The sequence below is a fragment of the Trachemys scripta genome, chromosome 9 (assembly GCF_013100865.1).
Source record: "Trachemys scripta elegans isolate TJP31775 chromosome 9, CAS_Tse_1.0, whole genome shotgun sequence".
Lineage (NCBI taxonomy): Eukaryota > Metazoa > Chordata > Testudines > Emydidae > Trachemys > Trachemys scripta.
In genome coordinates this window covers 54,515,915-54,543,277 of record NC_048306.1, presented here as the reverse complement: position 1 = coordinate 54,543,277, position 27,363 = coordinate 54,515,915, and the positions used below count along the sequence as shown (strand labels likewise).

Sequence of the window (27,363 nt, the reverse complement as noted above, 5' to 3'; positions counted from 1 at the left end):
AGGACTTGCAGACCTACAGAGGCAGGGCTTCTGCTGGGGTTTTATTCCAGTGACCCTAGAGCAGGGATTCTCAAACTTCATTGCACTGTGACCCCCTTCTGACAACAAAAATTACTTCACAACCCCAGGAGGGGAGACCAAAGTCTGAGTCCGCCCAAGCCCCACTTCCCTGGGTGGAGGGCCAAAGTCCGAGACCCACCGCTCCAGGCAGGAGGGCCAAAGCTGAAACTCAAGGGTTTCAGCCGCAGGCAGGGGGCCTGAAACTTGAGTCCTGCCACCCAGGGCTGAAGCCCTCGGGCTTTGGCTTTGGCCCTGCGTAGTGGGGCTCAGGCTTCAGCCCCAGGCCCCAGCAAGTCTAAGCCAGCCCTGGTTACCCCATTCAAAGGGGGTTGGGACCCACAGTTTGAGAACCACTGCCATAGGGTGTGGTTGAAGTCAGGCCCTAGAGTTCACTCCCATGTAGTAGAATGGGTTGGATTCTGATGCCAGATATGTAATAAAATTTTACTCTGTTTTGGTTGCTTCTGGGCTGTTCCTGAAATGTCCTGATGTTTGTTCCAAGCAGCAGGTTTCTAGAAAGTGTCGGTTTCTCCACAGACCAGTGTAGGTGCCAGTGTGATCAGTCATCAGCACCCAGCAGGCACTTGATCTCTGAGTTATTTTGTAGGAGACTCAGATTCTGGGGACGGTTCCAGTGGGGCTGGTGAGCCAGATTGAAGAAGGCCATGCTGTTACATTCCTTTCTTACTCCCCATTCTGGCTTAAAGGTCTCCTTTCCTGTTTATTTTTATCCTGTATTTGATGGACTGGTACATGGATTTAATGAGGCCAAATGTTTTCCCTTCAATTTTAATGTTGCAGCAATTTAAATTTCAGTCCTGGGTGCCAGATTGTCACACTGTTTTGAAATCTATGAATCAGTCAAATATTGCTCTGCTTTTTGTTGTTCACATATTTGTAAATGAGAACCTGTTAGATAAAGATGTGGTTGGCAATTCATTTATTGGGGAGATTATGTTATGGCTGTTAGGTACAAACACACCAAGTTCCTCAAACTCTCCCTCTGACACACAGCCTATTGCCAAGCACATAAGTGTGCCCAAGGCCCTCATTTCCCACAGCTGTGCATGTATCTCGGCTGGTCATATGTGATAGGGCTGCTCACCAGAGATTCAAACATTCTAAAGCCATGTTTCAACTTACAAGCTTACAGCAGCACAACTGTACCGATACAGCTGGGCCACTGTAAGATCGCTCGTATAGTCACGTTATCCCGACGGGAAAGAGCTCTCCCGTCGACATAATAAAACCAGCTCAATGAACTGTGGTAGCTGTGTCACCGTGAGAGCGTCTCTTGCCAACATAGTGCTGTGCAGGCGAGGGCTTATGCCGGCAAAACTTAAGTCACTCAGGGCAGGGCTGGCTCCGCCTTTTTGCCGCCCCAAGCGGCGAAGCGGGGGAAAAAAAAAAAGATAAAGCCAATCGGTGGCACTTCGGAGGCAACTCAATCACGCTGCTTCATTCTTCGGTGGAAATTTGGCGGCGGGGCCTTCACTCCCTCTCTTCGGCGGCACTTCGGCGGCAGCTCAAAGAGGAAGAGAGGGACTGAGGGACCCACTGCCGAATTGCTGCCAAAGACCCGGACGTGCCACCCCTTTCCATTGGCTGCCCCAAGCACCTGCTTCCTTCGCTGGTGCCTGGAGCCGGCCCTGACTCAGAGGGTGTTTTTTCACACCCCTGAGCAACAAATGTTTTGCAGACATAAGTGCTAGTGTACACATGGCCTAAGGCCAGAAGGGACCATTGTGATCATCTAGATTGACCTCAAGTACAGCACAGACCAAAGAGCTTTCCTACACTAATTCCTAGAGCAGATCTCTTAGAAAAACACCCAATCTTGATGTAAACATTGCCAGTGATGGAGAATCCACCATCCTTGGTAAGTTGTTCCAATGGTTAATTGCTCTCACTATTAAAAATTTACACCTTATTTCCAACAGAGGGTCCTGTGGCACCTTTGAAACTAACAGAAGTATTGGGAGCATAAGCTTTCGTGGGTAAGAACCTCACTTCTTCAGATGCAAGTAATGGAAATCTCCAGAGGCAGGTATAAACCAGTATGGAGATAACGAGGTTAGTTCAATCAGGGAGGGTGAGGTGCTCTGCTAGCAGTTGAGGTGTGAACACCAAGGAAGGAGAAACTGCTTCTGTAGTTAGATAGCCATTCACAGTCTTTGTTTAATCCTGATCTGGTGGTGTCAAATTTGCAAATGAACTGGAGCTCAGCAGTTTCTCTTTGGAGTCTGGTCCTGAAGTTTTTTTGCTGTAAGATGGCTACCTTTACATCTGCTATTGTGTGGCCAGGGAGGTTGAAGTGTTCTCCTACAGGTTTTTGTATATTGCCATTCCTGATATCTGACTTGTGTCCATTTATCCTCTTGCGTAGTGACTGTCCAGTTTGGCCAATGTACATAGCAGAGGGGCATTGCTGGCATATGATGGCATATATAACATTGGTGGACGTGCAGGTGAATGAGCCGGTGATGTTGTAGCTGATCTGGTTAGGTCCTGTGATGGTGTTGCTGGTGTAGATATGTGGGCAGAGTTGGCATCGAGGTTTGTTGCATGGGTTGGTTCCTGAGTTAGAGTTGTTATGGTGCGGTGCGTGGTTGCTGTATATGAATATAAGAATATGCTTAAGGTTGGCAGATTGTCTGTGTGTGAGGACTGGCCTGCCTTCCAAGGTCTGTGAAAGTGAGGGATCATTGTCCAGGATGGGCTGTAGATCACTGATGATGCGTTGGAGAGGTTTAAGCTGAGGACAGTAGGTGATGGCCAGTGGAGTTCTGTTGGTTTCTCTTCTGGGCCTGTCTTGTAGCAGGAGGCTTCTGGGTACACGTCTGGCTCTGTTGATTTGTTTCTTTATTTCCTTGTGTGGGTATCGTAGTTTTTACAGGCAGCAGCCGTTGCTTACTTGCTACCTTGAACATTCTCATGTAGACTTCTTATGTGGATTGGAGCCTCCCAAGATTCATTGTTCCTTAAGTGCTTCTTGATTGGGCACTTAATTTGCACATTTCTTTCTTAAGAAGCTGATCAAATGCTTTACAAAGGCTACTTAAAATTTAAGCCAGTACACAGCCAATATTATTAACTTCGAATACAAATATGATACATGCATACAAATAGGATTAATAGATTTAGTAGATCATAACCTTTACTGAGATATGTTACATGGCATATGTAGCATAAAACATATTCTAGTTACGTTATATATACATTTATAAGCATATTTTTATAAAGACTTATGGGGTGCTCCGTTACAACCACTACAGCTGAAATCACTGATAATCAGGTCTAAGGCCTGGTCCACACTAACCCCCCACTTCGGACTAAGGTACACAAATTCAGCTACGTTAATAACATAGCTGAATTCGAAGTACCTTAGTCCGAACTTACCACGGGTCCAGACGCGGCAGGGAGTCTCCCCCGTCGATGCCGCATACTCCTCTCGCCGAGCTGGAGTACCGGCATCGACGGCGAGCACTTCCGGGATCGATTTATCGCGTCTAGACCAGACGCGATAAATCGATCCCAGAACATCGATTGCCTGCTGCCGGACCCGGAGGTAAGTGTAGACGTACCCTTAGTGCTTAGACCTGCTGTGGGACAGTGTTTCTATAGAAGAGACGGCCCAGTCTGCACTAGCAGCAAGGTTCCCCCCACTGAGAGCTCAGCTGAAATCACTGAGAGCAGAGTGGAACCTCAAGAGACCAACTCGCAGAGGTCACAGTGGCAGGTTGCAGCAGAAGGTGATGGCACAGGGCCATTGGCAACAGAGCGATGGAGTGAACGGTGGCACAACGAACAACAGTGACCAGACCAAACAGTGAGCAGCTGGAGGAACGAGCAAGGTGCCTTCTTGCCCCCACCTGGGAGGTGAACTCATGTGAAAGCACCTCTGAACTCTGAGTCTCCATTGACCAAGGACAACACCGGTGAGTGTTAATGAGGCTGTTAAGAATGCTGGAGACACAACACAGTTCATGCGAACAAACATGGCTGTGGCATCATACTTCCTATTTAAGCAAGAGATACCACATACTACAAACTGGAGGCCAACGTTAAGTGCATCGTCACTTGTTCATCCTGAAGTTGAACACTGGTTCCAAACAAGACCAGCAAATGCTCACTAGCTTTCTGCAAGTAACTCAACTGACTGGCTAGAAGCATGTGGTGCAACAGTGAAAGACTCAACAGTTGAAAAAGTGAAGAACTCTCTCACCACATTCAAAACATTTGCATACATGGCTGATGAATGCACTGATGCAAAGGGCATCAAGTATTAAGTCATTGTGTACGTTATCTTGATGTCAGTGGTAGGCCAGTAGATGCATTTCTAGATGTTCAAGTTATAGAAGACACATTGGCTGCATCTGTGACAACCCACATCTTAGAAGAGTTAAATGCTTGTCAACTGGACCCCAAACAGATGGCTGCTTGTGCATTTGATGGAGCTGCTCTGGAAGACATAGTGGAGTACAAATTTTGCTCAGAGAAAAGTGTAACCCTAATGTCTCCTATACACACTGCAGAGGCCATCTACTCCAACTAGTGCTAGTACAAGCTGCAGACTCTTCAAAAGACATTTAAAAAGCTATAAATTTAATGTCTTCATTATATTCTTTTTTCAGCAAGAGTCCAAAAAGACTGAATATCTTGGAAAATATAGAAGATACACTGGGACTGAAGTTCAAATTAGCCCAATCTGGGAAAATCCTCTGGCTTTCTCATGAGCAATCCTTGGCTGTTGTCTTAAAATTACTCCAGCCATTATTACTGGCTTTGGAAAGTATCTACCAAGATGGGATGGATCTAAGTAGTGAGGCTGGTGGATTACTTTTGCTACTACATTCAGAGAAGACCATTCTCTCTCTTGTAAGTCTGCTGTTGAAACCACTTGGGTCATTAAACAATGCCGTCCAGGCATCTGCTACAACAGTAGTAAATCTTTGTCCAGCAATAGAAGCTACATTTGAATCAATCAGAGAGCTATCCATTGAAAAAGTACTGAAAGAAGCAAAAACTTCAGTCCAGAAGTTGACTAATGAAGGCATTTATATTGAATCCTTAAGTGAAGAGGACAAGAAGTGTTTAAGACAACTGAAAAAGTACACAGACTTGATTCTTAAAAATCTACAACAGTGACTTCTAGATTCTACTCAACCTCTACTTAGGTTTTACAGATCCCTGTCCTATAAAACACTGACAGTTGAGTGGAGTGAGGCACTACCAGCATTGGGGCTTCCACATGCTCAGGACAGAATAGAGAATTTGAACACGGAGTGGAATATCATACGACAAATGAATGAAGATTTGACTTCAACTTCTTTTTTATCATCACTAGTGGCTTGACACAATCTTTATGCTATGTTTCCTGGGATGAAAGAAGTAGGAATTCATCTCTTGCTACTCCCAGTCACAACAGTTACAGTTGAGTGTTCTTTTTCATCATTTAATAGAATTTTGTGTTATGAAAGAAGTCGCCTTCTGCCTGATCATGTGAATGAACTAATGAGCATATCAATTGAAGGAATGGAAGTACCAGACACAGGAGAAGCCACCAAAGATGAACGCATTGCATTCAAGAAGTTCATTAACAGAGTTGCACAAAATTATAACAAGAAACCAACAAGGATGTAGATGTAGTGCTTCACAGAAGGCTTGAGTAGCCAACTTTAATTTGTGTGATGATTTTAAAACATGAGTTAAATCTAATAAAATGGTCATGAAACATTTTTCAGTTTTTACTATGATGCCATACAGCCCACCTTCACCCTCACAGTCTCACCCCTCATTGGCCCCGATTCCCCTCCCCCCTTTAAATTCCAACCCCCCCCCCCCCCCCCCCCAATTTCAATTCCTGGGGAAAACACGGCTCCTGCCTCTTTGCCAGTCAGCCCCTGACTGAGCCAGGCTCCCTTCTTTTCTCCCCCCTCCAGGCCTAGCATTGGCTGCAGGTATAACAGGGCAGGGCTAGCTGAACCCACAGGTGTTCCTTAACCCCTGCTGTGCCTGGCTGCAGTCTCTCTGCTCCATCACAATCCCTCACCACATGACTCCCTTTGGGATCTGTCCCCCCTCCAATTGCTCTCTACCATCCCATGAAAAGAAGTCTGCATTCAGATGGGCTCTCCCGGCCTGGTGCTGGATGCAGAAGGAGAAGGGCTGGAGGGAAAGGCACCACCTCATGACTCGGGGATTTGTGTCCTTCATGGCATGGAGCCAGCGGAGGGGGGCATGGTCAGTAACGAGAGTGAAGTGTGCATCCAGAAGATAATAATGGAGTGAATCCATGGCCCATTTTACCGCCAGGACTTCTTTCTTAATTACAGAATAGGTCTCCTCTCGCGGGAATAGCTTCCTGCTAATATATAGGATGGGGTGTTCATCGCCCCCGACTCCCTGCGATAGAACAGCTCCTAGGCCCACGTCTGTGGCGTCTCTTTGTAACAAAAACTCCTTGGCGAAGTCAGGGCTTTAGAAGATGGGTGCCTGAGAGAGCCGGGCCTTCAGAGTTTGAAACGCCTCTTCACAGGCTCTGGTCCACTGGATCCTTTTAGGACTCTTGTTCTTGAGGAGGTTGGACAGGGGGGCCACAATGGAGGAGAATCCTGGGATAAAGTGGCGGTAATACCTGGCTAGTCCCAGGAATCAGCATACATGCTTCTTTGAGGATGGCATGGGGCACAGCTGGAGGGCCTGAACTTTGCTAACGAAGAGTCGGATCAAGCCCTTTTCCAATGTGTACCCGAGCTAGGTGGTCTCATTCTTCCCAAGGTGACATTTGACAGGGTTCGCTGTCAGGCCGGCCTCCTGGAAGGACTGGAGGTCCAAAGTCATATGTTTCAAATGGTGTTGCCAGTTGCGACTATAAATTACCACGTTGTCGAGGTATGCAGCTGCATACCTGCTATGGGGGCAGAGAATTCGGTCCATTAGCCACTGAAATGTGGCCGGAACCCCATGCAAACCAAAGAGCATGGTCTGGAACTGAAAAAGCCCAGACGGTCAAGCAGTTCATCAGCCTGTGGCATCGAACTTCGATACTGCATTGACCTTATGGAAGTCAATGCAAAAGCAGGTGCTTCCATCGGGCTTAGGGACCAGTACCACGGGGCTCTTCCAGTCACTAAGCGACTCCTCAATCACCCCCCAAAGCTAACATCGAGCGAAGTTCTTCTTTCATGGTCTCTCTAAGCTTCTGGGGAAGGGGATGCGGGTTTTCTCTGACCTTAATGCCCAGGTCCGTGTGAATATGATGAGTTATCAGGTGAGTTTGCCCTGGTCGGATTGAGAAAACGGAAGAGAAGGCAGTGATCAGTTTTTGCGCCTGACCTCTCTGCTCTGGGGTTATATTGTTCCCAGTCTTGACCATCCCTGGAGTTGAGGCCTTCATGACCTGGGGGCCCAGTTCAGGCTCTGGTGGGTAAGGCGCTATTAGTAAGCCTTCCTGGGCTTTCCATGGTTTTAACAGGTTCATGTGGTAGATTTGTTGTACCTTACATTTATCTGGTTGCTTGATTTCATAGTTCACCTGCCCTACACATCGGATCATCTCATACAGTGCTTGCCAACGGGCCAGGAGCTTCAATTCTGAACTGGGCAACAATAGCAGCACCTGGTCACCAGGGTGAAACTCCCGGAGACACGCCTGTTTATTGTAGGCCGCTTCTTGGGTATCCTGGGTATGTAGGAGGTTCTCCATGGTGAACGAGCCTAGGGCCTCAAGCCTCTCCCTCAGGTTTAAAACATACAGTACCAAGTTGTTAGCTCGGGACGGTTGCTCTTCCCACATTTCTCGCACAAGGTCTAAAATCCCGCGGGTTTGCCTCACATATAAAAGCTCAAATGATGAGAAGCCAGTGGAAGACTGGGGTACTTCCCAGACTGCGAACAAGAGAGGCGAGAGCAGCTGGTCCCAATGCCGGACATCCATCAGGACGAACCTTCGGAGCATTGTTTCTAGGGTTTGGTTAAAGCGCTCTATCAGGCCGTCTGTTTGGGGGTGGTATACAGATGTTCTTAAGGTCTTGATTTTGAGTAACTGGCAGAGATGCTTGATCATCTAGGACATTAAGTTTGTCCCTTGATCTGTCAAGATTTCCTGGGGCACCCCAACTCGGGTGAAGATGTTCAGAAGTTCCGTAGCCACCCCCTTGGCAGTCATGGAGTTTGAAGAGACAAAGAATTTGCGGATATTTGTCCCACCTTTGGCCTGTATGCTTTTATTATGTCCAGTTGATTGCTGCATGCTGCCTTATGTCAGTTTTGCCACCATGCCCAATAGTGAATCCACACTGACACAAAGTACAAAAGACTTTACCAGAATCACCGTTGGCAGGTTTTACCCTGTTGTATTTTTCTTCCCATTGACATTTGTATCTATACAGTCTCTTCGTTTTTTTCTGTTTAGGTCCAGACCGTCTCAAGTTCCCACTGTGTATAACAAGACAGATAGGCTGCTGCATCTGGACCCCGTGGAGCTTTCTCCAGGCGGGTGGCTCCATCCCTAGATACAGAGTTGCAGAAACTGAGCCTGGAGATGATGAGTTGGGGTATTCACCCAATTCCAGTGTATAGAATTACATTTGGTCCCCCCTAAATCCAGCTCCCTCCCCGCAGTTCCTATTGGATAACAATGTTCCAGTTCACATCCCGTCCTAAATTGTTGTGTAACATTGCTGCCGAACAGTTGCTACTCCCACAGAGCTGGCTGCATTTTGGAGGGAAGCAAAGTACTTCCTGGGACAAGCCCCATTGTGGCCAATGAGAGTTTTGGCTGAGTGAGGGATGCAGAAGTCAGGCTGGAGTTTGAAGGAAGCTTGGGATCCTATGGAATAACAGGCACTGGGCATAAGTGGGATTTAGGAAAGGAAAAGGATGGGCAGAGACACTGAGGTGTGTGGTGAAGAGGCAGGGCTTGTCTGTCGTGAATATAAAGAGGATTCTGTTTTGGGGCTCCTGGACACAGACAGAGCCTGTGGTTCCACCTGGCTCTCTAGCTCCCAGCCATGTCACTTCACTGGGGCTCCCTGGCCTGGTCAGTCATGGAAGGTGTGAGAGCCACCCACATGTGCCTGGTTGCTGTATTTAGCTGTAGTGAGAGGATGACCATTAGAAGCACTGCCCCAAGAGACTGGGAGGAGGAGGAGGAGGGCGGCTTTCTGTCTCTTACCTCTGCTGAAGATGATACTCTCATGGGGGGTCTTGTTCTTGGTTTCAAGGTTGAAACAGTTCCAGCACTAGTCCCGGAACTGGCGCTGGCACTCATGGATGGCAATCTGGATGGTGGAGACCATGACATCAGGTTGTGCACATATACTTCCAACTGCTGGGTCACACCACCACTCAAATGTGATCTACCCGCTCCTCTGTCGTGCCAGAATGGAAACAGAGGCCAGCTGCCCTCAACTTGAGCAACAGGTCCCAGAATGTGCCACAGCCAGGCTGCTCTGATCCAGGGAGCAGCACAGGCTGGGACCTGTCCATGCACCGCATGTCTAGGTGACGACAGAGACTGCAGGCCACACTGGGCTCTGCAGGGCAGGTGCCATGCTTCAGAGATCCCACATTGGCCACATGCATTACTCAGTTCTCGTCCGCCACAGGGGTGGAATATGTGAGAGAGGATGGTGCACAATGTGCAGTGGAGTCCCATCAGACCAGGCATAGGGGGCCTCTGGATTCTCCTTAACTCTGCCACTGACTCACTAAAACTGGTCAAATCCATCTCCCTCCCTGCCTCAGTGAGATAATGTGCCTTTGGTGCAGTGATGCACTCTGCCTATAGCAGCTTCCTCCACGTGGAATATCATAATGTACATCACTGCTCTGGACAAACAACCTCCTGTGTCCAAACTGGGAAACAGAAATGCTCAGAATGGCTGGGAATGACTGACATCTGCAATGAACAGGAGGAGTTGCACTGGGAGAAACTATACAGCAAGAGAACGCTGTAGACATCAGGGCTTGGAGTGAGGAGAAAGAGTTGCGTGTGTGAGGGAGAAAGAGTTCCCCTCATTAGAAGGGGCAGGCCCCCCCAAATCCCTCTGCTCCCTGGTCACTATTGCAGCCCCGGTGAACACAGGAAAGGTTAAAGTGGCAGTCGTTTTAAAACAGGGAGAGGAAACCTGCTCCTCACAGTTAACGTCTTGTTCCCCAACCCCTGCGAGGCTGGAAGATCCTGCTCCATCCCAAGGAGAAGGCAGCTGGTCCTGAAAGCAAATGACCTATGACTCCCCTTCTGATGCTCACCGCCAGGGGAGCCTGGCTGCTTCTTGAGGCGAGTAAAGGGGGCCAGTGACTGAGCCCTTCTGTACTTCTCCCACTCACAGGGGGAGGGGGAAGAGAGGAGCGAGGGCGGGGGCTCAGGGAGAAGGGGTGGCGCGAGGGCAGGGCCTCGTGCTCAGGGAAATCCCGCTTCCCATGGACCCCTGACCCTGCATGCCCTTCAGCAGACCCCTCTGCCTGGCCTGACCCCTCACCCATCTCTAAGAGCGACACTGTTGGCTCAGAGTCTCAAGCGCTGCATCCTGAGCCCAGTGCTGAGCCACTCCCAATGGAACCTGCAGCCTCAGCCAGGCAACCACTGAGGCATCACACAGGGCCTGGCCCAAAATTCATTAGAGCAGCCCCCAACCCAGCCAAGCAGAACATAGACTCCCAGCCCCTGCAGAGAGGCCCCCATTTCTCCACATGTCCCCCATCCTACCATCACACATGAAGAGCTGCTGGTCTAACTCAGATTTCTATAGATGGTCAGGGAGTGCAAATTTGAGTGGTGATGTGACCTAACGCATGGGGTGCAATGCCACTCAAATTTGGCCTGGCTACCCCACTGAAGAAATTTGGCCTAGCTGCCCCTCTGGCAAATTTGAATGGCATTGCACATTTTGAACCATGGGGTTGCAACTTGCAACCCCATGGTTAAAGTACAGGATAAAAGGTGTTTTGTACTGATTTAGTATGGGAGAGTCATTTCTTTTTAAACTAAGGAATGTCCATTACAATGGCCTATTGATAAACCTACCCACAAGGTTCCCTGTCACTGGCTCTGTTGTGAGTGTGGCTATAGTCTGCATACGGAATGATGGGATTTCATGTTTGTTGGCTTAGTGATTTATCCATTGAACTCACTCAGTTAACAAGTGTGTGATAGGGAGCTCTGGCTTTAAGGCAGGATTCAGGCCCATCATCCGCCTGTTTCTGGTGCCGCCTAGGACCAAGGCATGCTGGGATTTGTAGTCCAAAAGGACCATTGGAACTGTAGGCCTCTCGGCAAGGACTCCTGGGAAGGGAGGTGTGATGTCTGGGGATCACGCAGACCAGAAACGGGTTCCGTCCTGTACTGAAGGATGCCTTTGTGCTGTGTAGCTTTGATTCAGTAGCCAGCCCACAAGCACAAGGTCTCACCCTGGCTTCTACCAGCCTAGTTGCCCTTCGCAGGCTTGTGTTGTGGGGCTAAAAATTGCAGTATAGACATGGAGCCTGGGCTCTGAAACCTGGGAAGGGCGGTGTTCTCAGAGCCTGACCTCCAGCCTAAGCCTGAATATCTACACTGCTATTTTTAGCCCATTATGCAAGCCTCAGTCAGTTGACCTGGGTTCTAAGATGCTGCGAGGATTTTTTTGCAGTGTAGATGTGTATCCTTTATCATTACGTGAAGGCACATGAACTAGGACTGAGGAATTGCAGGGGACAGGGACTGTATTAGGGTATGGGACAGGCAAGTACAAGGAATCAGAGGAATGTGGGGGTGCAGAGGAAGGTGGTGTGCAGGTGGTAGATTGGGGAGCTGCAGGGGAAGGCATGGGGGACAGGAGGCAGATGGGAGTGCAGGGGAAAGTGGGTGCATGGATGTATGTAGTTACGGTTGGATTTTGACCCTGAGATGAGGACACACAAATTGAGGGCAAGTGACTTCCCCATCATGGTAAAAAAAAAAAAAAAAAAATCAGTAGACAGGCAGCAAACAAGGCAATTGAGTGATTTTCAGTCTTGTGTTTTTTTTGTGATAGTCTCATGATTTCTGGGATCTAACTCTTGATTTTTGAAGATTTGGGCTGATGATCCTGGGTTGGGAAAGGAGAATGCCCAGCAGGCCAGTTAGCTTATTTGAGGGGATTCTCATGGGTCCTTTGTGAGTGAAAGCTGTCAAGCTGTCTGGAGTGGCTCAGGAAGATGAGTGCCAATCTCAGGGCAGACTGCTACAGGGCACAAACCCCAAACTGGTTGTGAGTGCCATACTTAGAGTTCACCAACTACGTATCAAGTGTGAACTCCTCAAGCACTATAACAGCCTTAACATAGAGTCACAGACAGTCCCCTTGGGCACTCTGATCTATTTGGCCACCCACGCAAACTTGCCTTTGTGATAGATGGCCCCTTACCCCCAAAATCACCAGAATATTCTGCTTACTCCCAGTCCCAAAGCACCAGTCACTTACCCCAGGTCAATTGTACCTCAGCACCAAAGACAATACTTATAGCCAATCCTATAATAAACTAGCTAAAGATCTATTAAGTAAGAAAAAGGAATCATTGTTATTTACAAGGTTAAAGCGGGTAAACTTGCACACACCAATGAGTTACAGTCTTAGCTTCCAAAAAGTAATGTAAGCTGCTAATGTGCATGCTCTCTATGTCCTTTAGGGCTAACCAGGCTAAACAGCTGGGAATCCCTTGCTTATGTTTGGAAGTCTAGCCCTCTCCCTGAAATCCAAGCAGCATAGGGATAATAATTTATTCTTGACAGGGATTTTTATTCCTTTCTCCCAGATTTGAAACTGATGGGATGAGTGTTTGTGCACATTTCGTTTTCAGGGGCGGGGAGGAGGAGGGGGGGGGAGAAAGCAATCAACAAAGTCTTTTGTCCCTGATGTTCTACCATGGCTTGTCTGGCATCTATGGGCCTTCTTTTGTTGGAGAGGAGATGACACCTTTTGTAGTAAACTAATATTTCACACTTGGTAATGCATCTCTCCTGACTGTGGGGGTTTATAGTTTCAGAGAAACAGTTTTTATAGTTACAGAACAAATATTACCTTATAACATGGAGTACAGACATTATAAGAAAGATTAATACATGCAGTGTCCTACAAGCATTTAATTAAGACTAAACACATTCTTATAAATCTAATACCTGTTTTAACAATGTTAACCCACAGGTGAGCCAAAATGGTTTCCAGCTATGCATCTCTGTGTTTAGTGATACCTAGGGGCTTTGGCATGAGCTGACACTTGGTCTGTTAGCATCACAAAGGCATTGAAGCATGGCTTTTGTGTGTGTGTGTGTGTGTGTGTCCATCCCACACGCCTCCCTTTGCTGGAGAAGTATTTTGGTCTACACCATCTCCAGCACCTTTTGAGATAGGGTAGGAGGGAGCAGGCATGAGGGGTCTCTGGAGAGAACAAGTCCAGACGGCCCGGGGTTGGAAACCATGCATGAAGAGCTGCATCCTTTAGACAATATGTAGGCTCAGAGGCAAGAGTCTCAGCGCTGTTGCTTTCTGATGGCATGTTCTGGTGGGCTCCCTAGAGAAGGTGACTTACTGGTGTATGGGCACCCTCCCCCTCCACTGGCTGGTTGGCTGGGATGCAGCAGTACCTGGAGAATGGAGAGCAGGAGCGGTGGAAGCTCCCTAAAAGTGGGGGGCCACTGGTGCCCAAACCGTGGCCCTGCCCCCTGTGCTGCCCTATCCCTCCAAGGCCCTGCTCTTGTGCCACCCCTTCTCCCTGAGCCCCTGCCCTCGCGCCGCCTCTTCCTGCAAGGCCTTGTTCCTGGGCCAACTCTTCCCCCCCCAAGACCACGCCCTCTGCTCGCTCCTCTCTGCCTGCTTGCTCCTCTCCACCACGCCCCCCTGTCACTCAACCTCCCACTTTTAAAAGTGATGGGGCCATGGTCCCCTGGCCCACCCCTGTTCCAGCATCTCTGATGGAGAGCCACCCCCTCTGCACAGATTGTGAGGCTACCAGCTACTAAGATGGATGGCCCAGAGTAGGGCAGGCAGCATGCCTGCCTGCTAACATGGTGCAGCTGTGCACTGATGGGGAGGAGAGTCCCACTCTATGTATGTGTGGCTACACCTGGCCCCCTGCTCATGCTCCCCCAGTCAGTGCAGTGCTGGTCCTGTCCCCATGGATACTCCCTTGCCTGATTGTATAATAATAAAATAATAATTAATGGAGATATCCCATCTCCTAGAACTGGAAGGGACCTTGAAAGGTCATTGAGTCCAGCCCCCTGCCTTCACTAGCAGGACCAAGTACTGATTTTGCCCCAGATCCCTAAGTAGCCCCCTCAAGGATTGAACTCACAACCCTGGGTTTAGCAGGCCAATACTCAAACCCCTGAGCTATCCCTCCCCCCAAACTGGTGTCCACAGTTCAAGAAGGATGTTGTAGTCCAAGCTAGTTTACTTGGTGCCCAGGCCTTTGATAGGCTGGCCCATGAAGCACAGTCCAGTGTGCCATTCGCCTTATTTCTGAGCTGACTTCAAGCTCTTGCACTGGCATTCAACACCCCTGCTGTGTTCATCTGAGCTTAAGCAGGGGTTTCAAGTGATGCAAGTATCTCCTAGCACTCTGGCAGTCATACCCCACAGGACAGGGCCGAGAAGCAAGGAGGTGTCCTTTGCATACAACACTCCTCTGAACAGCACTGCACTAAAAAATTTCTGCAGTCAGCAGGCTGTTTGGCCTTGCACCTGCATAGGGCTGTGATCTATATGGGAGGCTTCGTGTAGGTTCTTTGCCAGAGGACTGGATTTTCTGCTTTAGTGGGTTCTTGAATATGACGCAGCACCTGTCTTGAAATATTGAAACTCCTGAGGAGTAGCAGTGTGTCAGTGCTCTGTGACATGTGACGCAGACTTAACCATTCTGGCTGAGATGGCCTGAGATGTATTTTTTTAATGAGCTTACGGGTTTGGTTAGTGAAAGTGATAGTGTTGATGTAATCTACTTAGACTTCTGTAAGGCGATTCACTTGGTACCACACAACATTTTGATTAAAAAACTAGAGTGATATAAAATTAACATGGCACACATCTAATGGATTAAAAACTTGCTAACTGGTAGGTCCCAAAATGCGATTATGAACAGGGAATCATGGAATGGGTGTGTTTCTAACGTGGTCCACTGGGATTGGTTCTTGGCCTTATGCTATTTAACATTTTTATCAATGTCCTGAAAAAAAACATAAATTCATCATTGATAAAGTTTTCAGACAACATAAAAATTGGAAGAGTGGTAAATAATTAAGAGGACAGGTCACTGATACAGAGCGATCTATAACACAATCCAGTGGCTGGAAGTTTAAGATAGACAAATTCAGGCTGGAAATAAGGCATACATTTTCAACAGTGGGAGTATTTAACCACTGGAACGATTTGGTGGATCTGCTTTAGGAATTATTTTTGGGAAGTTTTCTGACCTTTATTCTACAGAAGGCCAGACTAGATAATCACAATGGTCCCTTCTGGCCTTGGAATCTATGAATCTATGGATTGCTTCTTAACCTGGTCACAGGCAAACAATATGCATTTTAATATGGCTAAATGTAAATGTACACATCTAGGAACAAAGAATGTAGGCCAAAATGACAGGATGAGTGCTCTCCTGAGAAGCAGTGACTCTGAAAAAGATTTGGGGGTCATGGTTGCTAATCAGCTGAACATGAGCTCCCAGTGTGACGCTGTGGCCAAAACAGCTAATGCAATACTTGGATGCATAAACAGGGGAATCTCAAGTAGGAGTTGCGAGAGGTTCTGGTGTCCACAGTTCAAGAAGGATGTTGATAAATTGGAGAGGGTTCTGAGATGAGCTATTAGAATAATTAAAGGATTAGTAAACACGTTGTGTGATCACAATGGTCCCTTCTGGCCATATGAATCCTTCCAGAGGAGCCCACCAACACACTGCTGAACAGTGTAAAACCCCGCTGGCTGAGCATGGCATGGAAAAGCCTTTCCCTACAACAGCGGGCTGGCCAGCACGTGAATTTCCATTGTAGAAAGAGGACTCCCTCCTTTGTACTAGATCAGTGATTATGCTGCTGTGAGGTGGCTCTGAACTGCAAACAGCAATTGCTCTGTACTGTTGTTTCAGTGACTTTTATTCTTCTTGCAGAATAATGGCCAGTAAGAAGAAGGAGATAATACTGCAGGTCAGTAATAGAGGTCCATGCTACAAATACATTTCAGAACTGATGGTATGGCACCTTTTATACTTGCTGTCAGTACTGTGGGGTAGATTTGGCCTGAGTTACTCCAGCTTCTGCTTGGAAAGCGATGGTGCAGGGTCTCAGCAGAGGCAAGTCTTCCTTGAGGGAGCAAAGGGTGGGAGAGATGGGGAGGTTGCAGCAAATCAGAGCAGCCCCCGAAGTAGGTGTTTTTAAAGGATGCAGCAGGGTCATTTACAATAAGGGGTTGTGGTAATTCAGCCTCTGTCACCAAGACCTCTATGGAAGTCTGAACACCATTCACAGCTGCTCTTCCAAGAAGGTACTTTCAAGTCCTATTCTGTTACATTTTGATTTCCTCAGGATCGTCACATGTAAAAAGAATTCTGTAGGGAATCAGTGTAGAAAGTCTTCCTGTGCTGAGAGCCAAAGCAGTAGGAGAACTTGGAAAAAGAGCCATTCCTGTAAGAGGTGCAGAAAGGAGTAGGTGGGGTTCATTCCAGTGATGACATTCAGCTAGAGTTTGGCTCCCCTAAGAAAATTGAGAAACTTCTACCCCTTCCAACTTAGTCTTTCAAAGAATATTGAGTAGGAGTAGGGAGGTGGTATTACCTCTGCACATGGCATAAATGAGACTATTGCTGGAATATTGCATATAGTTTTGGTGTCCACACTTTAAAGAAGATATTGAAGAATTTGAGAGGGTTGAAAGAAGAGCTATGAGAAAGATTCTAGGTCTGGAAAATCTACCTGACACTGAGAGACTGAAGGAACTCAGTCTACTGAACTGATGGAAGAAAAGGTTAAGAGTGAATTGCTCATAATCAATGAATACATATGTGGGGAGGAGATTTCTGATACCAGACAGGTCTTGACTCACACAGACAAAGGCATAAGAAGATCCAATAGGTGGAAGTTGAAGGTAGGAAAACTCAAATTGGAAATAAGGTGCAATTTTTTAACACTGTGGATACGTACCCACTGGAGCATATTACCAAGAATGAGGTGGATTCTCCATCACCTGGAGACTTTAAATTGAGGTCTACTGTCTTTCTAACTCTTCTGTATTACAACCACAAGTTACTGCGCTTGATGCAGGAATTGCTGGGTGAAATTCTGGCCTGTGTCATGCAGGAGTTTAGAGTAAATGGTTCCCTCTGGCCTCAAAATCTGAGTCAATAACTATAAGGAGGTTATTTTAGTGCCACAAGATCTGTCTCTGTTCTACACTCTGATCTGAAACCAGACTGTGTGTGATCCAGGCTATCAGCAGTCAGCATGTGGTCTTGGAGGGCAGTTGCCAGTACTTTTTCCATTATTTTGACTTAAGGAGAGATTAGAGACCAGAACAGTAATTGGACAGATTGGCTGTATTATGTGTTGGCTTCTTCAGGGCAGGGTGGATTGTTGCATCTTCAAATAGGCCGGTAGCTCACTCTCTGAGGGAGGCATTGGCCATTTCCATTGGGGAGGGGCGCTGGCAGTGCCTTTTCCATGAAGAGCTCCCAGCTTTGAAGCTCAGTGCCCTGTGTGGGATCTGGTGACCTTCCGGTTACACTCCAAGGCCCAACTATTTTGAAACAGGATGAGGATCTGTGGAGGGTTGAACATTGGGGTTGTGGAGCAGGTGGGGTTTTGTTGAATGTGACAGCCTGCCTAGTGCTTTGTGTTACGCGGGCTGGGTTAGCTGTTAATCTGTGAGGGTAAGAGTACTGTATTTATGCATTTATATAAATGAATACTGTGACATTCTATACCTTGGGGGAGCATACTGTAACCCCCATATTCCTCATTTACATATAATCATGATCTTACATATAAAGCATGCCTTGTAAGGTATCAGGGGAAAGGTTATGATCTGCTGAAAGTCACTTCTCTATCTATATATGTGTATCATTAATGCATATGAAGTTATGAGAATTGTGTTGTATGGTGGTCAGTAAAACATGCTGTAAGTTGGGGAATCAGCCAGATATTAGCTCCCCAGAGGCAACAGCAAGGAAAATAACCAATGCCCGGGCAGGGTGTCAAACAACCCATCAACAACCATTGTCCAGCAAGGGAGCTACAATGCAATGACTCACCTGCATGAGGCCACAGCAGGGGAATTGCTCAACCTTGCATGGAGAGACTCAGCAATGCCTCCCAGACATGCCTGGACTTGTGATCCCCAAGCACATGGGCTAAGGGTATAAACCAGACAGAGTGGACACATACTGAGCCCTTCTCCTGCCCCCACCTTCGCTGCAAGCAACTAAGACACTGAGAAGAAGACAAGACTCCGTCAGAGAAGATTGGCCCAGGTTTCAGGAACAAACCTGTATATTTAGGACTGCAATATCCAGTTGGTTGAGAAAAACTGCTTAATCTAGATGTTGCCCAGTCTAATAGGGTTGAGAGTTCAGACTGCGTGCTTATATTTTATTTTATTTTGGTAACCACTCTGACTTTTTGCCTATCACTTAATATCACTTAAAGTCTATCTTTGTAGTTAATAAATTTGTTTGTTTATTCTACCTGAAGCAGTGCGTTTGGTTTGAAGCGTGACAGAGACTCCCCTTGGGATAACAAGCCTGGTACATATCAATTTCTTTGCTAAATTGATGAACTCATATAAGCTTGCAGTGTCCAGTGGGCATAACTGGATGCTGCAAGATGGAGGTTCCTAGGGTTCTGTCTGGGACCAGAGATATTGGCTAGTGTCATTCGGTTGCACAATCCAAGGAGCAGCTTACATGCTAGAGGATGTGTATGAACAGCCCAGGAGTGGGGGCTCTCACAGCAGAGCAGGGTAAGGCTGGCTCCAGCAGTCAAGGATTGGAGTGACCTAGCAGATCACCGGTCCAGATAACACCAGAGGGGAATGTCACAGATACCATTAGCCAGAAGGGACAAAGGTCTGTTCTGTAAACAGTGGCCTGGATATTTCTTAGTTTAGAGTATCTAGTGTTCCATTTGTGTCATGGGGCCAACCTCTCAGAGGGGTAGCAGGCTGGCTAGCACTCTGTGCCGATTTGGTACTTGTGTGGTATAGAGTTCCTTCTGTAGATGGCTTTTCTTTTCTGCAGCAGTCAGTGCTGAAACTTCACTTCTCTGCAAAGCCTCCCTGTGATAATTTGCCATATGTTATATATTAGGTACCTGGAGAGATATCATCCCATCTTTGTTCCACAGTGCCAAATGGACTTTAAAAAAAATGGAGTTGATATGATACCAATATGCATTCATCTGCATATGGCTCACTAGCCACAGTGAAGGCAGGCACTTCACTGAGCATCTCAAGAAACACAATGTTAAGAACTGCATTTAAAATTCAACCCATAAAGGCATAATCTTTACTGATGCAAGAAGGGTGACCCTAATATAAATCCTGCCATCCAGTGGCCAAAGTGAAAAGTCAAGTATTAAGTTCTAGTGGTATTACTGAGGCACTGATGGTGGCTCTAGGGCAGGGGTGGGCAAACTTTTTGGCCCGAGGGCCACATCGGGGTTGCACAACTGTATGGAGGGCCGGGTAGGGAAGGCTGTGCCTCCCCAAACAGCCTGGCCCCCGGCCCCATCCACCCCCTCCCACTTCCTGCCCCCTGACTGCCCCCCTCAGAGCCCCCGACCCATCCAACTCCCCCTGCTCCTTGTCCCCTGACTGCCCTCTCCAGACCCCTATCCACATCCCCGCCCCCTGACAGGCCCCCCGGGACTCCCACTCCCAACCCTCCCTTTTCCCCATCCCCTGACCACCCCCCCAGAACCTCCGCCCATCCAACTGCCCCCTCCCCCTTGACGGCCTCCCAGGACCCCCCGCTCCCTTACCCAACCCCCCCCTCGCAATACCAGCAATAGGAACTCACAGCCTCAACACCCGGCCAGAGCCAGCTGCGCTCCCCATGCTGCCTGCGCGGCGGCATGGCTGCGGGGGAGGGAGGACAGCGGGGGAGGGGCCGGGGACTAGGCTCCCCAGCCGGGAGCTCAGCGGCCAGGCAGGACGGTCCCGCAGGCCAGATGTGGCCTGCGGGCCGTAGTTTGCCCATGTCTGCTCTAGGGCAAAAGTGGAATAGGGCATTTGCTTTGACAGGACCTTGATGTTTCTGAAATGAAACAATTACTTGTTTTAAACAACTAAAAGTGGAAATTACTCTTAGAAAAGTATGTGAATTTTTAAAATCACATGCATAAATCTTGCATGGCATCTCACAAAACTTTGTGCCCCTTTTGCATGAAAACTATAATACCCACCAAGTTCAAAATTCATACACATCATATGCAGGATTCCTGGGATCCCACAGAGCTCAGTTTGTGGCCCTACGCTATTTAACATTATTATTAATGACCTGGAAGAAAATGTAAAATTATCACTGATAAAGTTTGCAGACACAAAAATTGGGAGACTGGTAAATAGTGACGAGGACAGGTCAGTGATACCGAGTGATCTGGATCGCATAGTAAACTGGGCACAAGCAATACACATTTTAATATGGCTACATGTAAATGTATACCCCAAGAATGTAGGCCATACTTACAGGATGGGAGACACTATGCTGGGAAGCAGTGACTCTGAAAAATATTTGGGGTTGATAGTGGATAATCAGCTGAATATGAGCTCCCAGCGTGACACTGTGGCCAAAAGAGCTAATGCAATCCTGGGATGCATAATAAACAGGGGAAACTTGAGTAGGAGTAGAAGGGTTATTTTAGCTCTGTATTTAGCATTGGTGCGACTGCTGCTGGAATCCTGTGTCTAGTTCTGGTGTCCACATTTTAAGAAAGATATTGATAAACTGAAATGGGTACAGAGAAGAACCACAAGAATGATGAAAGGATTAGAAAACATGCCTTATGGTGATAGACTCAAGGAGCTCAATCTGTTTAGTTTAACAAAAAGAAGGTTGAAGGGGTGACTTGATTATAGTCTATAAGCACCTACATGGGGAACAGATATTTAATAATGGGCTCTTCAATCCAGCAGAAAAAAGTCTAACATGATCCAATGTCTGGAAGTTGAAAGTAGACAAATTCAAACTGGAAATAAGGCATCAATTTTTAATGGTGAGAGTAATTAACCACTAGAACAATTTACAAGGATCATGGTAGATTCTGCATCACTGGCAATTTTTTTATCAAGACTGGATGTTTTTCTGAATATATGCTCTAGGAATGATTGTGGGAAAGTTCTATGTCCTGTGTTGTACAGGAGGTCAGACTAGATGATCACAGTGATCCCTTCTGGCCTTAGAATCTATGAATATCCCCTGTCTTTGAAGTTCACACCCTGTTTTTTTCCTCAAGTCTTCTAGCCTTTCTCTTCAAAAATTGATAATTTCTACTTAACTTACAAGCAAACCACCCAAATAAAATGGAGGGAGGGATAGCTCAGTGGTTTGAGCATTGGCCTGCTAAACCCAGGGTTGTGAGCTCAATCCTTGAGGGGGCCACTTAGGGATCTGGGGCAAAATCAGTACTTGGTTCTGCTAGTGAAGCAGGAGGCTGGACTTGATGACCTTTCAAGGTCCCTTCCAGTTCTAGGGGATAGGATATCTCCATTAATTTGATCAGTGGTGATGTTTGGTTGGCTGGGAAGATGCCTGACAGTGGAAATAGCAGCCCCCAGTCCAGGAACAAGCTGTTTTCAGGGGCTTGGTAAAATAGAGTTTGCTTGGTTGTCAGCAAGGTTTGAAACCATGACCTTCTGCTGCACAGCTCTGACTTCTACTACTCATACTGAAGAAGTAACATGCTACTTAATAACAGTATATTAGGCTTTTATTCCCTTACTTGAATCAGTCACGAAAGGAATGGTGAGATTCAAGAATTTTAGTTCCATTCCAAGTTCTGGAGGGTAGTGTCCTCTGGAGGTCACAGTCCTTCTTTTATTCCACTCAAGCCTGACCACTTGTACCCCATCCCCTTCAGCTTTTCCCTGTCTTGTCTCTTCCTCCACGACTCCTCCCACCCACATTTCTTCAACCCAGTCTCAATCTTCTTGCCCAGCTCGCCTCAGTTTATTCTTGCAGTCTCTCCCCACTGCACCCCAGGTTCTTGTCCCACTCTCTGTCCCCAGCCAGTCCCAGTTTCTCCATCCTCCAGCTCATAATCCAGTCAATCTCCCCCATCTTTGTTCCCTCCCACTGGCTCCCAGTACTAGTCTTCCTCCTCCCAATCTCAGTTAGGGTGACCAGATGTCCTGATTGTATAGGGACAGTCCCGACTTTTGGGTCTTTTTCTTATATAGGCTCCTATTACCCCCCACCCCATCCTGATTTTTCACACTTGCTGTCTGGTCACTCTAGTCCAAGTTCTACCCCACTCCAGGCTTCTTGTCCTAATCTACCTACTGCCCCAAGTCTGGTCCTTGTCCTACCAGCATTCAAATCAGGCAGTGTTCTTTTCCACAGGCCAGCAGGAGGAGCATTGAAAGCACTGGAGAGAATCTTCCTGTGTTCAGTTTCTGTGCCTGGTGCCACACTGGCCTGTAGCAATTGCAAGGAAAGGCCTGTTCAGCCCCAACAGCCTTAGACTGGAGCATGTTCTCTACAGATGGAATCTTCAGAGCATTCAGTTGTCACGCTAACACGTCTTCAGTGAGCTTGTGCAAACTGAGATTTTTCAAACTGGCCAAATTTGGGCTTTTTTGTTTTTTAAACCAAGAAAGCAAAAGGCACATCCCTTACACTAGCTAAAGGCACATCCCTGCTAAATTTCAAGCCCTTGCTGCAAAGCATGGATGCACTAGATCATCTCAACAAAACAACTATACAAATTTTGTAAAAGGGACAAAATATATTTTTTCTAATCTCATTTGTGGAAACTTAAAATAAATAAATAAATAAACAAGTAGAAAAGTATGAGAAAGACACCTGGGATGGAAAACTTCCAGCTCCACTTATAATTTCTAAGGGGAGGAAAGGTCTGTCATTTCTACTGAATTCCTACATGTAGCTTCAAAAAAACAAGGAAATTCTCACAAACCAAGAACAAGCAACACCCAGTTAGGGTTGCCTAAAAGGAACATCCACACAAACCCATAAAAGCCAAGAAGTGTCCAGGTAGAGTATCCTCCTTCAACATATCTTACCACCACACATTACATTCACCACTTTCACTGACAGACTCTGCCTTTCTATAAATAAGTCCCATACATACAGCATGTACAGTAACATAATACACATTACATTCCTCGCAATTACACTATAATACAGATCCTTAATGCTGACTTCATACTTCTCCATGGGGAAATTTGCACTGGTGCCTACTAGACACCCCCAAAAATACCCCCACCCTGGTACGCCTGCCAGCACCCACATATATCTGCTTGAAGGGAGGAGATGAAACAGCTGTGTTCTTCTTCGAGTGATTGTTCACGTCCATTACACATTAGGTGTGCGCGCGCCGCGTGCACGGACGTCGGAAACTTTTTCCCTTAGCGGCTCCCGTCGGACCGGCGGGGCCCCCTCCTTCCCGCCAGAGCGGCGCCCCGCTCCAGGGTATATATATCCCTGCCGACCCGACCCCTCCAGTTCCTTCTTACCGTCCGTGGCGGCGTTGGAACAACTCTGTCTCTCGTCTGAGAGTGTCCCTTAGCAATAGTCATTAGTGTTATCTAGCAGTTATCAGTTAGTTGTTGTAGTGTTTAGTCAGTAGTTAACGGCTCATTAGAGTACTTAAAGTTCCTGCCGGGGTTGTTTGTTCAGCCCCGGCACTGGCCCCGGGCGGTGGGGTATGCCACACGCCCAAGGTTTTAAGGCCTGTGCCACGTGCCGCAGGCCTATGCCATTGAGCGACCCCCACGCTTCGTGTCTTCGTTGCCTGGGGGAGGCTCACCAGAAAGAGCGCTGCAAGATCTGCAAGGCCTTTAAGCCCAGAACTAAAAAAGAGAGGGACTTTCGCCTTAAGCAGCTGCTCATGGAGACGGTGTTACAGCCCTCCACTTCGACGGCACCGTCTGCCTCCGTGCGGAGCGCCCCGGCTTCGGTGCGGGAACCGGCGCCGGCGGGTCACTCGAAGACCGGGGCACCGACCCAGCGGGGAAATGCACGACGCCGATCGTCTTCGCCGGCGAAAGTGAAGGGCCAACCTAAGGCCCGAGGTCGCTCCCCGCACAGGAAGGCGGCACCGGTAAAGACCTCGAGTGCCCCTAAGGCCGATACGGCCCCAACACGGGCCCCGGTAGTGGCTCCGGTGCCGAAAGGCCCGTCGAGCCCCGGGATGAGCGCGTCGAGCAAGGATGAAGGGCTGGAGGAGCTTGTGGAACAGCCCTCCACTCCGGACACGTTTGAGGCAGCTAAGGACCTCATTGCCTTGTCCGTCGAGGCCCCGGCACGCGCTGAAGGCGCCCCGCCTATGCTGCCGCGCAGAGGCAAGCCGGCGATGGTGTGCCCATCACGGTCGCCGTCTCGGCACCGTTCCAGGGACCGGTCCCGGTCGAGCTCCGCCTCGGTGGACTCCCGGTTGCCCTCGGCGCAAGAAGCACCGCAGCAGTCGGGCTTCAGCAAACGGTCGGCACCGACTCAGCAACCGAGCATGAGTCGGCACCGCGAAGCATCGGCGGCTCGTTACCCGAGGCCGACCAGCCGTAGCCGTTCCCGGTCCCGCGATCACCGGTACCATTCCAGGTCCAGGTCGACGAGGCGCTATTCCAGGTCCTGGTCATGGAGGTGCTACTCCCCAAGACCGGACCGGCACCGTCCTACGGCTCCACCGTGGCCTTCCAGGTCACCGTCCGTGGTCTCGGGGACTGACTCAGACCGATACGGCGGGTATGCCCGTAGGTCACAGGCCAGCAGGGACTACGGTCAGTCCCAATGGGGCCAGCCGAGCCAATGGCCATTCTGGACACCCTGGGCCTACCACCAACAAGGGCCCCCATCGAGGGCCTCGAGATCCGGGCCATCCCGGTACCGATCCCGCTCCCCGCGGCACCGTCCGCCATCGTATAGGGAGGCAACGGTCTCTAGACCACCGGAGCGGGAAGGAGTGGACTCGGCACCGAGTACGGTACCGTCCCAATCCCACGCGGCGGGTCAGGCCGCAGAGGAACAATTGGCTGATGCCGGATTGCAAGACAATGAGGATGGGCAGAAGGCCCCGACCTCTTCCTCCTCGCCAGATGAGGCGGTAGCGGGCACACTGGTGTCCGGCCCTCCCCCGATTGACCATCGGGCACACCAAGACCTGCTTCGCCGGGTAGCCCTCAATCTGGGCTTGCAAGCGGAGGAGACTGTAGAGCAGGACGACCCCATGGTCGATATCCTGAGCCCAGAGGGCCCCTCCAGAGTCGCTCTCCCGATTATACGGACAGTACAGTCCAACTATAAGACGGTGTGGCAAACACCGGCCTCCAGTGCGCCAACTGCAAAAGGCGTGGAGAGGAAATACTTCGCCCCATCTAGAGGGTTTGACTTCCTCTTTCTACATCCGTCCCCCTGTTCGCTGGTGGTCTCGGCGGTCAACGAAAAGGAGCGGCATGGCCAGCAAGCTCCTGCCCCCAAGGGCAAGGAAGTTAAGAGATTGGACTTATTCGGAAGGAAAGTCTATTCATCGGGGGGCCTTCAACTGAGGATCGCCAATCAGCAGGCGATTCTAAACAGGCACAATTTTAACTCTTGGGCATCAGTCGCCAAGTTTAAGGACTCCCTCCCACCTGACGCGCATCAGGAGTTCACGGCCCTGGTGGATGAGGGAATGGCAGTGGCCAAGACCTCTTTACAGGCCGCACTAGTCTCAGCCGACGCTGCGGCTAGAACAATTGCGTAGGGAGTCGTGATGAGGCGTTCGGCGTGGTTGCAGGCTTCAGGTCTCCTGCCAGAGGTGCAGACCACGCTGCAGGACCTCCCGTTTGAAGGTTCGGGCTTGTTTTCCCACCAGACGGACGCCAGGCTACATAGCCTTAAGGACTCACGAGTGACCCTTAAGTCGTTGGGTATGCACACGCCGGTAACACAGCGTAAGCCCTTTAAACCTCAGCCGCCGCAAAGGCAATACCACCCTCGGCCCCGACACGAGCCGTACCGCCGTCGGGGCAGGGATAACAGGCGGAGACGTAACAACACGCCTAACCAGGGCCAGAGTCACGGCCAGGGCAAGCCACAGCCGGGAAATAAACCAGGCTTTTGAAGCTACGCCCGAGGACAGCGTACCACTTCATATACCGGATCCTCCTCTGAGTTTCAAGGACCGTCTGGCCCATTTCTACCGGGCCTGGTTGCGCATAACATCGGACCGCTGGGTCCTGCGCACAGTGAAGGCGGGCTATACCCTCCAGTTTTCCTCGCCCCCTCCCTGCCATCCCCCTTCCCCGTCCCTCTTCAGGGACCCTTCTCACGAGCAACTCCTCATACAGGAGGTACAGACCCTTCTCGCTGCAGGAGCAGTAGAAGAGGTCCCACCAGACCTAAGGGGAAAAGGATTCTATTCCAGATACTTCCTGATCCCCAAGGCGAAAGGGGGCCTCCGTCCTATCTTGGACCTGCGCGATCTAAACAAGTTTCTGATCAAAGCGCGCTTCCGTATGGTCTCCCTTGGAACTATTATCCCATCCCTGGATCCGGGGGATTGGTATGCTGCCCTCGATATGAAAGATGCCTATTTTCACATCGCAATCAATCCGGCCCACAGACGTTTTCTGCGCTTTGTTGTCGGCCAGCGCCATTTCCAATTTACGGTCCTGCCCTTTGGCCTGGCGTCAGCACCACGGGTGTTTACGAAGTGCATGTCTGTGGTGGCAGCCTTCCTTCGAAAAAGAAGGATGCGTGTGTTCCCGTACCTGGACGATTGGCTACTCGCGGGCAGGTCGGAGGCCGAGGTCCGATCTCACGTGACGCTGGCCTTGCAGACGTTCGACAAGCTCGGCCTCCGGGTCAATGTGCCCAAATCCACGTTAGTCCCCACACAGAGGCTGGACTTCATAGGTGCTACCCTGGACTCGGTAACCGCGCAAGCGAGCCTACCAGAGGCACGGTTCATGTCAATTCACAGAGCCGTAAGCTCGGTCCAAAAATTCCCCACGACAACAGCAAGGTGTTGCATGCAGCTTCTGGGGCATATGGCAGCTTGCACACACGTGGTCAGACATGCCCGCCTGAGGCTCCGGCCTTTACAGTTGTGGTTCGCCCACACGCATCGCCCCA

General features: G+C 49.0%; 1 protein-coding gene across 1 annotated transcript in view; it reads left to right on the top strand.

Annotated features, from left to right (window-relative positions):
- The window catches only part of NME9 (NME/NM23 family member 9), a 46,647-nt gene that overhangs the window by 2,396 nt on the left and 16,888 nt on the right, over positions 1–27,363 (top strand). Inside the window, exon 2 of the mRNA XM_034782561.1 lies at positions 16,192–16,228. Within this exon, the coding sequence (XP_034638452.1) occupies positions 16,196–16,228 (33 nt within the window). The 5' untranslated portion in view covers positions 16,192–16,195. The remainder of the gene's footprint in view (positions 1–16,191; positions 16,229–27,363) is intronic.